This window comes from Lycium ferocissimum, chromosome 3 (genome assembly GCF_029784015.1).
Source record: "Lycium ferocissimum isolate CSIRO_LF1 chromosome 3, AGI_CSIRO_Lferr_CH_V1, whole genome shotgun sequence".
NCBI classification, from domain to species: Eukaryota; Viridiplantae; Streptophyta; class Magnoliopsida; order Solanales; family Solanaceae; genus Lycium; species Lycium ferocissimum.
In genome coordinates this window covers 1,702,186-1,715,854 of record NC_081344.1, presented here as the reverse complement: position 1 = coordinate 1,715,854, position 13,669 = coordinate 1,702,186, and the positions used below count along the sequence as shown (strand labels likewise).

At 32.0% G+C, this 13,669-nt stretch overlaps 1 protein-coding gene across 1 annotated transcript; it reads right to left on the bottom strand.

The window, feature by feature from the left end:
• Nucleotides 1-4,468: 4,468 nt before the first annotated feature.
• Nucleotides 4,469-7,014, bottom strand: LOC132050817 (WAT1-related protein At5g07050-like). Its single transcript, XM_059442171.1, has 7 exons — nucleotides 6,719-7,014; nucleotides 6,563-6,625; nucleotides 5,983-6,099; nucleotides 5,637-5,886; nucleotides 5,386-5,544; nucleotides 4,948-5,099; nucleotides 4,469-4,723 (listed from the first exon to the last, which is right to left on the bottom strand). Exons 1-7 carry the CDS (start codon nucleotides 6,922-6,924, stop codon nucleotides 4,480-4,482), a joined length of 1,191 nt encoding a protein of 396 aa, XP_059298154.1. The 5' UTR covers nucleotides 6,925-7,014; the 3' UTR covers nucleotides 4,469-4,479.
• Nucleotides 7,015-13,669: the final 6,655 nt, after the last annotated feature.

Below are 13,669 nucleotides of genomic sequence, written 5' to 3'. Positions count from 1 at the left end.
GCCCTCCATCTATCCAAATAGCTCAAAAATACTCCTGTTAGTCTGCTACTAACGGCTTCCCCAAAACAAGGGGTAATGGGCCAATTTAGCTCTTGAACTATTGAAATGGGCCAGTTTTTGTTGGAAATATTACGAAAATCACTGAAAATACTTGATCATGAAAATTGTGGAGAATTCTTGAAAGCTTGAGGTGTGTCAAAGGCAACTTCCTTAAGGATATTTCACCCGGTATAGCTCTTTTAGTATAAAACTAGGAGCCAGAGTCTAACAAAGATTAAATATATTATAAAACCCAGCAAAAGAAAATGAGAAGAAAGAAAAATGTTTGGCTCTTGAGATCTATCTTCCAAATGAAAGGACTAGCTAGATCAGATACAAAAACCACCAGGCTAAAGCATCCAACGGTTGTCAGGTAAATAAAGAGAAAGATGTAGTCCATAACTTATGATTATGAAAAGATAAATGCTAATAAGATTTGGAGCAAATGTCAAGGTTAACATTAGAATAATAAAAGGTCTGTTACCAACAAAATAAAGGCTCCATTATAATTAGCAGTCTCTTAATGGATAAATGAGTAGAGAGTACTCATTGTAAGGTATTATGGCACATTAATTTTGCGGAGGATGAATTTGGACATGAATTTGTGAGATACCAAATTATTCTTCCAATAGTTTTGCCATCCATGTTCAGGACAAGTGCTCTTGATTGTAAATACTTGAGCAAAACCTTATATCGGAGATTATGAAATTAATTTGATATTAGTTGATAGTATTAAAAAAAAAAAAAAAAAAAAAAAAAAAAAAAAAAACTCTAGACAGGGTAACTAAAAATGTATGTGTTCAGTACATACTCAAAGATTAGCATATATTTCACCTGTTTTTTCCTCCTATCTAGTATACTTCTTTTTCATGAAAGACAGTTTCATATTCTTTCACTTATCTATCAACAAGTGAAGCTGATAGCAGCATGAAAATATTCCAAAATAATTTCATTCCATAAGAAACAGAAAAATATAGTAACACGTACCCGGAAAGTTCTTAAAACTTAATGGAATCAAAGAGAAACCCTTGTCAAAAAGTTACTGATAAGTCATAGTATTAAAAAAAGTAGAAAATAGAATATGAGAATATTATGTTTGGTATTTTGTCATACATCTTCTCAGCAGCCAAACAGTTACTATGAATTGTTTTCATATTCCTTGTCGAGTGACATCTTATTGCAAAACTTAGAGGCTGTTTGGATGGGCTTATCTTATGTTATAAAACATACTTATAAGCTAAAAAAATAAGTTAGTTTAACTTATTTTTTTTGGCTTTATAAAAACGTTTTTTTCGACTTATGTTCGCTTTTTTAATAAAAGTCAAATGGTACCAATTATTTTTTTGAGCTTATTTTAAGACAAAATGACTTTTTAAATTGTGGTAAACACTCAAAAAAAAGTGAAAAATTTTTATAAGCAACTTATAAGCAACTTATAAGCCAATCCAAACGGGCTCTTAATTTTCAGATTTGAAAATGAAAAGCACAAAGATATAAATTTTATAAAACAACATGTGCAAGTGAATCAATAAAATATTTTTTTTCTTATTTCTTCTCTTCTTTCTGTATATAAAAATAATTAAGGTGGATTAGAATCTAATGCAAAGTGAAAGAATTTTATTTGTTCTTTGAGCTCAAAATCTCAAACTAATCCAAAGAATTAGAATCATATTTCATTTCCATCAATCTTAAAAAATTTGTGGACAAATGGAAGATGTGAGAGTTTATATCATGATATGATGCGACCTTATAAAGGTTTCTTTTCTAAATCATAATTTCAATAAATATTTATAGCAGAAAACAATTAATTACCTCAAATAATTCGCAGTTTTTCCTTATTCACCGCTTTGAATATGTATGATGTGACAAATCAAAGGTCTATTGCTGATTGAGATACGGAGTAACCTAAAAGGTTGTTTAATATATATCAGCAATTTTGTTACATCTAAACAAAGCGTATGCTTCTTTTCTTATTCTTATTCTTTTTTACTTTCTTTTTAGTATTATACAAAGAAAAAGCTTTTGATGAATCAAAGAGGTGGTATTTTCCCTAACTACATAACAAAAACAATTGACCTTTTTTTTTTTTTTTTTTTTTTTTTGTAGTGTTGTGAATGGATATTGTTGGAATTTCGAGTTGCATAAGCAAAATTTGTTGTCCCATAACACAGATATAATTTTGTTGCTTTTGTCCATTGGACTCCAAGATCTATTCCAGTTTAGCTTTGTGAAAGTGCCTTCATTAATATATCACTGAAATTTTCTTTATTAAAATGCATGGAATTATTGGTGTTGGGGGATGGAATTTCTTAGGTTACACGAAATGGGATCTTTCCAGCCAGCTTGCAACATTACTACTTTTTCCGTCTAAATGCAATTTATCTTTTCTGTATAACGACGAGTCAATTGATTTTGTAACCCTTTATAAATTTAATATTAACCTGAGTAGAAAGCAATTAGATTTACCATGATTCTGCATACACTTACCTACAACGGCTTCAGTAGCAATTTTAACTTGAGTAGAAAACAATTAGATTTATCATGATTCTGCATATGCTTACCTACAACGGCTAGGGCGAAGTTAGAGTTCTAGCTATGAGTTTGACAGAATTCAATAGCTTCGGTCAAAATTAATCCTGCTTTTGTGTTTAGAAATTCACTTAATATATATTAATATGTATGAATAAGTTATCTAGAATCCATTAACTCGAAATTTTGAATCCGCCTCTTGGAGTGCTCTAACTCTTGCACTGCAACAAAATATGCTTTTAGCGGCAATTAATTTGCAGCAATAACTTAATTGCCGCTAATTATTTTCTAGAATCAATTATTATCGACAATACCAAACTTTAGCCTTAACAATAGATGCCGCTAAAGGCTTTAGCGACCTTGGATCTAATGACATTAACCAATTGTTGATAAATGTTTTTGTGGTAATAACTATTGCCACTAAAAGGAAAATATATTGTCACTAAAAGCTTCTTTTGGTGTACTGTTGTGACCAGGGGCGGAGCCACATTGGCTCCAGGGGTTTCATCCGAACCCCCTCGGCAAAAAATTACAGTGTATTTTCAAAGTTAAAATTGTTTTTGTTATGTATATATAGTAGATGTTGAACCCCCTGACTTCTTTGTGTATTTACCTTTTAGAATTTTTGAAACCCCTCGATGAAAATCCTGGCTCCGCCACTGGTTGTGACATGTAAAAAGCTTAAAGCTCCATGCGTACACTTGTGGCATACACTTGTTTTGAGGTACCAAATATAATACAGGGACAAAGAAATGGAATTTAGAGTGAAAACGCCATTTAAATCCGTAATTGTACTTACTGACATCAACTTGTCTTTTATTAACCTGCAACAAGTTTAAAGGTAGATAACTTTATGGCCAACTCCGTCATTTTATAAAGAAATACATGTTTCTCATCTGTCTATTGCTTGTAAGTAGTAACTGTTTTGAAGTGACAACCACAATTAAAAGACACCATCATTTAATTTTTTTTGTGAAATTCATATATGGATTGAATAGTTTCCAGAGATATGACAGAACATTTCAAGTGGTACACTCTCATTTATAGACGCCTCTCTTCTTTTTTAGATTCCTTGTTTCACACAAATAGCAATTTTGGTTGTGTCAATACAGAGGAAATAACTATATTTACATACTACCAAATCTAAAATGAAAAGATAAAAATATCTTGATTTTTTTTCCTGAGTTTCTTAGGACCCTTTGTCGTCAATATGATCGTCTGATCAGTATGAATGCATATTATGTCACTATAATAAACTGTTCTTTAAATTGTGCCCTTAACACAGAGCAAAACAATGATAATGCAATGCTTGTGACGCATTAAGTAAATTAAACAGAAACTAATTGGTTTGAATTATAACTGATCGATCCAGTCCTTGGAAGTGATCTGTTAGAACGTTCAAGCCTTTCCAGTTCCTTTTTATTGAGCTTATATTTACGGATTTTCTATATCCATATGATATGATATGATTTAACTTTCGAGTTTCGACAAGCTTTCTAGCTTGGGTTTGTGTGAATTGTGAAGCATGAGAATATAGCAAACTTCGTCGCTCTTGTGACCCTGCCTCCGTGCCTCGTTACGTTATGATTTAACCAAATTATCACTTTTGTCGTTAAAACTACAAATTTTTAAACAACTTATAATTTACGAAAATGAATTTGATTGAATCAGAGTATACATTGGAAACCTTGCCGTATAATTTAAATATTCTCCAGAAAACGAGCTCAAATTTTTTCATAATATACTCCGGAACTAATATATATTAGACAACGCCGAAAAATTACATAACGACTCCATTATTTCCCCATTACATAAAAAGGGATACAGCAAAATACTCATAAAAGGGTGGATTAAAATTGCCCCTCATAAACCCTGTTTTTATTCTTCTCTCATTAATTCCTTTTTCTTAAATCAAGCTTTTGGAGCTTCCTTTGCCAACATGGGGGGCTGTGACATTGGAACACCAATGGCTACCTCACTTTTTTGCATTTCTATGTCATTTACTTTGTCTTCTAACGTCATCATTTGGTTATTCTCTGTAACTCCCTTCACTGATTCAAGAATTGCACCCTCAATTTCCTTCTCTTGGTACTCCTTGTATTTTCCCCATAAAACTGAATATAGCCCGGCTACAATTAGCACTGCTCCAAGCACACTGAAATCCAAATATAAAAAAATGCAAAACAAAGGATCAGTTTAACATTGTTTAAGAAAGAAACAAAGATTTCTGACACGTGTAATAATATTTCTATGGCTATAAGAAAATGTTCCATTAAACGACAAAAATTAAAAGTAAAAATTTTTCAAAGACAGAAAGGTGTCATATTACGGACAAAAAAATGACATGTAAAATAGATAAAGAGAGTATGAGATAATTACCCTCCAAGATAGATTTTCTCAGCAAGAATGAAAGAGCCCATGATGGCAACAATGATCATCATCAAGGGACTAAAAGCAGTCACAAAGACAGGCCCTCTTTTCTCCATTACAAGACCTTGAACATAGTATGCAAGGCTTGATGATACAATACCCTGAAATTTTATAATAACAAATCATAATTATATTCTCAACATGTTCCTTCATTTGGGGACTTGATTTTTCCAAAAAAAAAAAAAAAATGATTCGAATACGTCAAAATTCTTTTTTTTTTTTTTTTTTAATAAAGGGTGGCTTTGATACACGAACACAGGACATGTTAAAGTGTATGGCCAATTCATCTAAGAACCTAACCTGTTAGGGGGAGCACACTTTTATGTACTTAATTATATTCTCAACATACTGAGTAGTAAGGGTTGAGGAATAAAGAAAGAAACATACAGCATAGGCAGCAGCAAGAAGGTTCATGTCAAAACCAATAGCCCAAGCAGAGGGTTTGTGCTCCATCACTAAGGTGACAGCAATAGATTGTAGAGTTCCCATGAAGCAAACAAGTGTAGTTAGAGACAGAGGAGCAGTGTACTTCCTCATTGTAATTGCCTATTAACAAACAAATATTTTTTAAATTGTCAGTACACAGAACTTAAACTCGCCTTGAAAAAAGGGAGATGAGTTTTAGGTGTTTTTCAAACCTGAAGTATAAAGAAAGAAGCCCAGGCAAAAGTGGCTCCAATGAGAAGCATTGAACCTTTGAACCAATCTTTATCAGTTGCTTCATTGGCTTGAGGAACATTAGAAGTATTTGTGTGAACATTATTTGACCATACCAAATTAATAACATGTCCTTTGTACAATGTCATTAACATGGCTCCAGCCACTGTCACAATTGTACCTATCACCTTTGCTTGGCATCTCAACTTTTTAATATGCACCTTCTCCATTCTACATTCAAAGTTTTATTCATTAGTACCAAATTTTGAAGGAAAAAACACAAAAAGAATAATTGGAATATGCAGAATATTTTAACATAATATTTACCTGCAAAGGACAGCCATGACAAATGTCATTGCAGGAAGCATGTTGCTCATGGCACATGAGAATGTTGGAGATGTAAACTTAAGTCCAGCATAGTAGAAGTTTTGATCAATCACTGGCCTGTTTGAATCAAATGATATATAGATTTAGAATCTTTTACATATGTAGAAAGAGAATAAGTTATATACACTAGACGTCTAAGATTTTTTATATTATCAGTATAGTTAAACTTATGGATTATGATAGCAGGTTAGTTACGTTATTTCTTTTACCATGTTACAATGATTCCTGCTTTATCATCGAGAATTACCTATCATTACATTTTAAGCGATGTGATAATATAAATGTATTGATTGTTCCGTTCGCGTATAGAACTTAAACTCATGTAAAATAATCTAAGATTTGAGTTTTATGAATAGAAGGATAGATCATATTAGAAAATCACTATTTTCCAACGGGAACTTTTCCATATGAATTTGGCTCGACAGTAACGTTTTTCGTCCGAAACCCTTTATCGACGAGCCAAATTCCGAGGGAACACCCGGAAATTAGTCATTTTCTGATAGTTAAGAGAGGCACTCACCCTAGAAGACCCAATACAAATATTTGCAAGAACATCATGAAAGTCATCTTTGGTCTGAGTTTTCTGTAACAAATAAAAAAAGACAATAAGCAATAAATAATCAAGAATGGTAACATAAGTTTAAGGACTTTTTTTTTGGTGAAAATTAATTACTACCTTTCAAGAACAAGAGCAAAAGGAGCAATAGCTAAAGTAGCAAAGGCATGTCTGTAAACAACCAAAACATAATGACTCATTCCTCCGTTAAGGGAAACTTTGGTTATAACATTCATCCCAGCATAACCAAATTGCAAAGAGATCATTGCTATGTAAGGCTTTGCACTTTGGAAGAAACTGCTTAAACATCCTCCTTTATTTTCCATAATTTCACTTTTATTAATGATGTTTGGAGAATTAAGAGAAGAACTCAAAGAGAAAAAGGAGGAGAACACTTAGAGGAACTACTTGTGTTTTTCCTAAGGAAATGAAGTGAGGGACCAATGTATTTATAGACAACATTGGCAAAAGGCAACACAAAATGGCAAGGACATTTTTGTTATCCATATATTGGATTAAGAGAAATAAATAAATTAATTTGTATGAGTTTTACGCGTGTGCGAATATGCTTTCTCTCACCTGTGAGTATAATTTGCACTCTCTTTTACATGTCATGCATCTATATTGGTATATTTATAAACATGGGATGCCAGTAAGTTTCTAGTATATATAGTGTGTATACAGGATTTAAGTTTTACATACTGACTGAACAATTTTTTTTTAACACAGTGCCAGGTTACTAAGTCAGGTATAGCATATGAAAGTTAATACTCCCTCTGTTTTAATTTATGTGAACCCATTATTATTTGGGGAGTCTACGAGGTGGTTCCTTGATCATATATTTCTTACAGTTTTTCTAAATTATAAATTATTATGACATATAGTAGTACTTTTTATTTAGTTTCTAAATATATAAATTTTATTTTTACAAACCTGATAAATCTATGTCAAAATTTACGGTCAAAGTTATAAAATTTGACTCTCGTACTCCGAAAAGGTTCACATAAATTGATTCCAATTTATTTTGATGCCCATGATGTAAGGCGGGCTAATGAGGATGGTCACAGAGAAGGACTAGCAGGCTTCTAAGTTGGGAAGCTTCTGAAGAAGAGGTGCATATAATACCGTAGGCAGATCTCACATCGGGAAAAGAGAGGAAAGTGAATAGTTTTATAATAAGTTCATACAGTATGGGCTTTTGTAAACTCGATGATGGCGAGGGATAATCATGTGACATATGTTGGCCCAGCGAACAATACATACGATATGCTTGGATCGTGACATTTGTGTGGTGAAATTTGACTTGAAACTAATAGATTGTTTAAGAAAGAAAGAAAAATATCTTAAATTGTGGTGTTAAAATGTTATTGTGTGATATATAACATTTTTGTGGCTATAGAACTACGTCGATAAAATAAAAAATTGAAAATGAAATTATGTTCGAGTAAAAAGACTGATAGCATTCTTTTTGAAACAAAATAAGGGTGGAACAGAAAAGATAAGCAATTACTATAGCCGAGAAAATTCTTTTTGAGGTGCATTTGATGGAACATATTAAACGTGTTGAGAGAGTCCCACTAGGGGAATTTTGCTGAAGAAATTTTTGTTTTTTCCCCCATATATCCTCCTAGTGGTATAAAGTGATTTGAATACTACCAAAACGAAATTTAAAGGTAAAATTTTTAGTGCTATGCTGATGCAACATTTAATCAAATGGGATATGGTGGTGGGACCCTATTTTTAACATGGACCCCACCAGTGCTATCGTCACTAAAAAAATGTGGCATTTCGAAGCCGGTGATCGGTCGAAACTGTGGTGCCATACATCGGACTTTCAATAGTGGTACTATTATTGTACCATAAATAAATAGTTGTGGTTTTTAAGATTATGAAATTTGCTGATGTAAACTAAAGTAAAAGTACTTATAGTTAGTGTGCCACTTGCTAATCACTTACTCATACTAATGGTGTTTGGTTTTAAATTTCCTATTATATTGCATGAATAATAATAGGACGAGACTTGTAGATTAATAACTCTTTGATTAACCTGTCTTTTTATTTGTTGATAAAATAGTGTTCCCACAAATAATAATGGGTAAATTATATTGTGTGGCTTAGCTAATAATTGTTTTGACAGCATTGGATGAAAACGATAGTACTTCTAGATAGGAGTATTTTTAGAAATCATAATTGGCGGTTGGATACTTTGTTTCTTCAAATACCTTGCCTCTACTTTTACTGCATAAGCAAAATTTCTTGATTTATAAGTATGCTAGTTCTACGCTGATTGGAGTAAATAATAAATACTCATATATCCTTGTCAAATGCATGCCTTTGTTTAATGATCTTATAGGAGTACTTAGGGTACCAATGCAACACATTTTCAAAGAAGCCAACATTCTGGTCGATATTTTGTCTAAATATATAACTGTAATAGCTTGGATATTGCTGTCCTACTACATTTTAATTTCCTGTCTTCGTTTGTTTACGACTACTCTCTCATTGACTCTTCAAATCAGGTACTGAGGAGAAGGCTCACATTATTTGTGATTTTTAGTTAATATATCAAGTATTTAAAATAGGAGAAGAATTTTATGTTCTATCATTTATTTATTTTTTTGTTGATTTTTGGCAAAAGAAAAGATGAGCTTAGCTACAAGAAAACACAAGAGAAATTGTAAGATGAGATATAAGGGATCCGGCTCCTCTTCATTACCTTTTCTCTCCATTTCGGCAAGTATACATTTAGATAACAAACATGTGTTCTATTTAATTTTTAAAAGTCAAGATTTTATTACACTAACAAATATCATAACCATAGTTAAGTGAATAATTTTTGGAAAAGTACGCTCCAACTTTGGAAAGAAAAAGATATTCCCCACAAATTTTTGGTACCCATTAATTTCATCTTATATAATACTCCTATTTAAATGTTAAAATTGTCGAACATGAACCTAATAACATGTTTGTTTAGCCTGATAAACAATAATTTTCAAAAGCATTTTTGGTTTTTAACAATGTTTCTTTTCACCGAAAAAAAAAAGATTAAAGAATATTCTTAAAAAATCAAAATAGATTTTTTTCCTTCAAACACGGCTGATGACCTCTAGGCTTGTTTTTTTTTTTTTTTTTTCCAGTTATTTTATTTTATGGTTTTTGTCAACATTGATATTTTTCCCTTTTTTGTTTTCTCAACATAATATTTCAAAATGGCTACCAGATTAGCAGCAAAGAACGCTTTTCGTTCCTTTTGGCACAACAAAACAAGGTAGTAATACGGGAGAGTGGTCCAGTAATCTTCTCCAGCAGGGTGGGCATAGTGAGATAGAGTGGTGAAACTGGGTTCCGAATAAAAAACAGAGCGAGCAGGGAAGGCAAAAGCTATCACATTGGAATCCGTTTCAAGGTAAGCCCACTTCACTAAATTGGAGAATCCAGAACACGTGCCAGAGAGTGCTTCAATGGCAGTGGGGATTCTTGTTAGGTGTACATTTTAACATTTAAATATTATTATATAAGATGAAATAAATGATATTAATGGGTACCAAAAATTGTGGGGAATATCTTTTTCTTTCCAAAGTTGATGTACTTTTTCAAAAATTAGTCACTTAACTATGGTTATGATACTTGTTAGTGTAATAATCGGACACATGTCTCTTATCTAAATGTGTACTTGCCGAAATGGAGAGAGAGGTTGAGAGGGTAATGGAGAGGAGGCTGATCCTATTAAGGTTCAATTTTCACCACACCTTTTAACATATTCTTACTTGATTCGCGCCCCAAAAAATAATAGGGAAAAAATGAAGGAAGAATATATCTCTACCTTACATGCAAGTGGAAGATGATTCATATAATTAATTAGTAGGAATACAGTTCTGATTCGTTAAATCTTCTAAAACTAATGTTTAAGCTAAAGAATAATATTGGTTAATTAGTGCATGCTGATGGTAAACATTAAAATATATTGTGACTGTGACATTTTAATTTACAAGGGTATGAGATCATAGTTGTGTTACATTCTACTACTACAACTATCTTTGCTTATTCCCTTTCTATCCAAATTAATGCTCATCATATAGATTCCATACTTGGTAAATCTATGATTTAAAATTTCATTATATCATGATTTCATTAGTAAGTAAATAAGTAAATAAATAGTAAATACAGAAAGTAAGTTAGTAAATAAATAAGAGTTGGATTAGTCCTTGAAATAAATTTTTACTGAACTTTTATAAAATGTGTCGATGACATTTTCAGACAAATTTAAGGAGTTAACTTATGTATTCAATTATGTATCATTCTGTAATTCCTACATATTCTTCTTCTTTGGACAATAACGAATGATACATGACGATCGATATATTTAAATTGAACATATATATATATATATATATATATATATATATATATATATATATATATATATATATATATATATATATATATATATATATATGGTGTGTGGCAAGACTCGCGCATTAGGGTACAAAAGTAATCGTTTCTCTTTATCGTATCTATCGATAAGAAAACCCTTTAGTTCAGTTCGGTAAAATCCCGTCTCTAGAGAATCATGAATCTGATCGAATTTATTTAAGCTCATGGTTATATAGTTTCGAGTCATTTATAAGTCTTAATAACTCTATCAAGATAGGTTCTAGAACCCAAAAAAAGTAGGACAGTCTGCTACACAGTTGGCTGCTTAATTAACCAAAAATATTAACAGCCATGTATAATTAGCTCATGTGACACATAGTACTCTAGCAAAGAGAGTCATAGGGATTTAGCTTTTTGCCTTCAATTTTGTCTCTTTAATTTTATTTATTTCATGTCCTTTTGACTTCCCGTTTCTTTGGGCTACTGCTTATTTCAGTCCATATAAATCTGTACCATAGAGGATCTTTTCACGGATGAGTGATATAATTAGTGGAATCTATGAAGGAATCCATGATTGAGTTTATGGAACTGTATTTGAATTATAATAACAATTGATCATCAACCAAATAGCAATATTATCACGATGAACCAGAGAGATTTCGACACAGAGGATAACACCACCAAAGTTGTTCAATCATTAAACCAATTACATAGAAATAGTAGTAATAAGAAAATCTTGCAAATAATATATAGTCAATACAGTGATTTCCTCTCTCCAATAGATGCGGTGGTAAAATGAATGAGATCCCTTCAAACTAAAATATTGGAGATCTCGAATTCGAATTTTTGAATGGTACAACAACTTCATAGGAACACTTCCTCTTTAAATTGATCATATCTGATGCGCATCTAAATCAGTCGGACTATCTAGTAAATTTTAAATATAAGATTGCTGTTACAAATAAAAAAGGATATAGTGATTGACGTGTAATTAGCAGGATGATGTCATCATTCCTGAATAGTTCAAACATGTGAAAATGTTTTTCTGTGTCGTAATCATCATGGCCAAAGAATTAAGAAATTCAAGAGTGACAACAATTTTTCAGTGTAATATGCCCATTTTCAAACTTACTCCATACACTATGCGGTCCGGTTAGGCACAAGTGCCGACCTGCCCTTAAACTTGCCATGGCAGGTTAGTGCTTGGTCGAAGCGGCACTAACATGCAACGGAACTGGTTCTTAGCTTGGTGAGCTCAACCGGGCTAGGTTGGTCAAATTTTTTGTTTTTTGTTTTTGTTTTTATTTTTAACTCTTAATATTATATTTATCTGAATCCTACAGAACAATGATGATACTGAACTTTGTAATAATAATTGCTTCCGTGGTCTCGGCTAGTTGGAAGGTAACGTAAAGGTGTGAGTGGAAGACACCAAAACTTTTTAAAAGAGTGTTAACTTGTTTTAGTCTACAACATCAATTCGTTCAATTTATTTTAAAGAAAGTTAACATGATAAACTAGTTGCTTACTCCTCCTCATTTAACTTTTCGACTTTGAACACTGATGGATCTGTTTGGAAATTAGAGGAAACTGAGAGCGGTTTTACATCAAAAAGAAGTGAGAAAACTGACTGATTGTTTCAAAAGACTGATAGCTTTTAGATTATAACACTTCTTTAAAATACGACAAGATCGTCATCAATTGAATTTAAAAGTGACGTGAATAACGACTCTTCTACAAAGAGATGCATTCACCTAAGAAAATGATGACCGGGTGGTACCTCAATTATTTCACCCGTGCTACTTAAAAAATATATCTTTAATATTATTTCACTCTTGATATTAAGAAAATAATCCTCTAATATTATTTTACACATGGTACTCTTTGACGTTTTCACAAAAAAAAAAAAAAAAAAAGCTCCTTTAATGTCATTTTCACTTCAATATTAGTACAAATTATGTAGGTTGGAGCTGCTTCACTTAGAGCCTGTTTGGATTGGCTTATTTTAAGTATTTTTAAATCAAAATATTTTTTAAATATTTTTATAGTGTTTGATAAGATAAAAAAAAATGCTTTAAGTACTTAATTTTAAGTCAAAATAACACGAATAAATCAAAAATTATAAGTTAGGATTTCTAACATATAGCTTACGGCTTATAAGCTCATCCAAACATGGTTCTTAGAGAAGACGACAACACTACGTAGAAATAATGTAATTTGCAGAAGCTATGAAATATTTGTTTATGATGACACACCTCGCAGATTTTTTTGTCAATAGAAGTAGCAATAAAATACTTGGTTCATTATGAGGACACATCGCAGATTTCTTGGCCAAAAAAAGAGCTAGACTTCTACACCTCTATTGCCAGCTCGATTTAGCACTGTTCTTCAACAAAAAGTACTACTGAATAAGGGGTTGTTTGGTAGGAGGATAAGTTATCCCATGTAGACAAAATTGGGTGGGATAAGATGGGATTACTATTCCCATCCTTTATGTGGTATTACTAATCAGACCTTATCCTACCTTTTATCCCATCTACATGGGATTGGATGGGATATCAAAAAAATTATCCCACCAACCAAACATAGGATTAATTCCAATTCCATTGGATTAATAATCCAGCCCATCTTATCCCTTCTACCAAACGACCCCTAAGAGTTATAATTTCTATACATCACAGTATTAACGATAGTGTT

Excerpts from the sequence above, each read along its gene's own strand:
- LOC132050817 (XM_059442171.1), bottom strand. The coding sequence starts at position 6,924 with ATGGAAAATAAAGGAGGATGTTTAAGCAGTTTCTTCCAAAGTGCAAAG. Across the intron at positions 6,100-6,562 it reads TTTGTATTGGGTCTTCTAGG|GCCAGTGATTGATCAAAACT; the intron begins GTGAGTGCCTCT and ends TGATTCAAACAG. Across the intron at positions 5,100-5,385 it reads TTCTTGCTGCTGCCTATGCT|GGTATTGTATCATCAAGCCT; the intron begins GTATGTTTCTTT and ends ATAAAATTTCAG.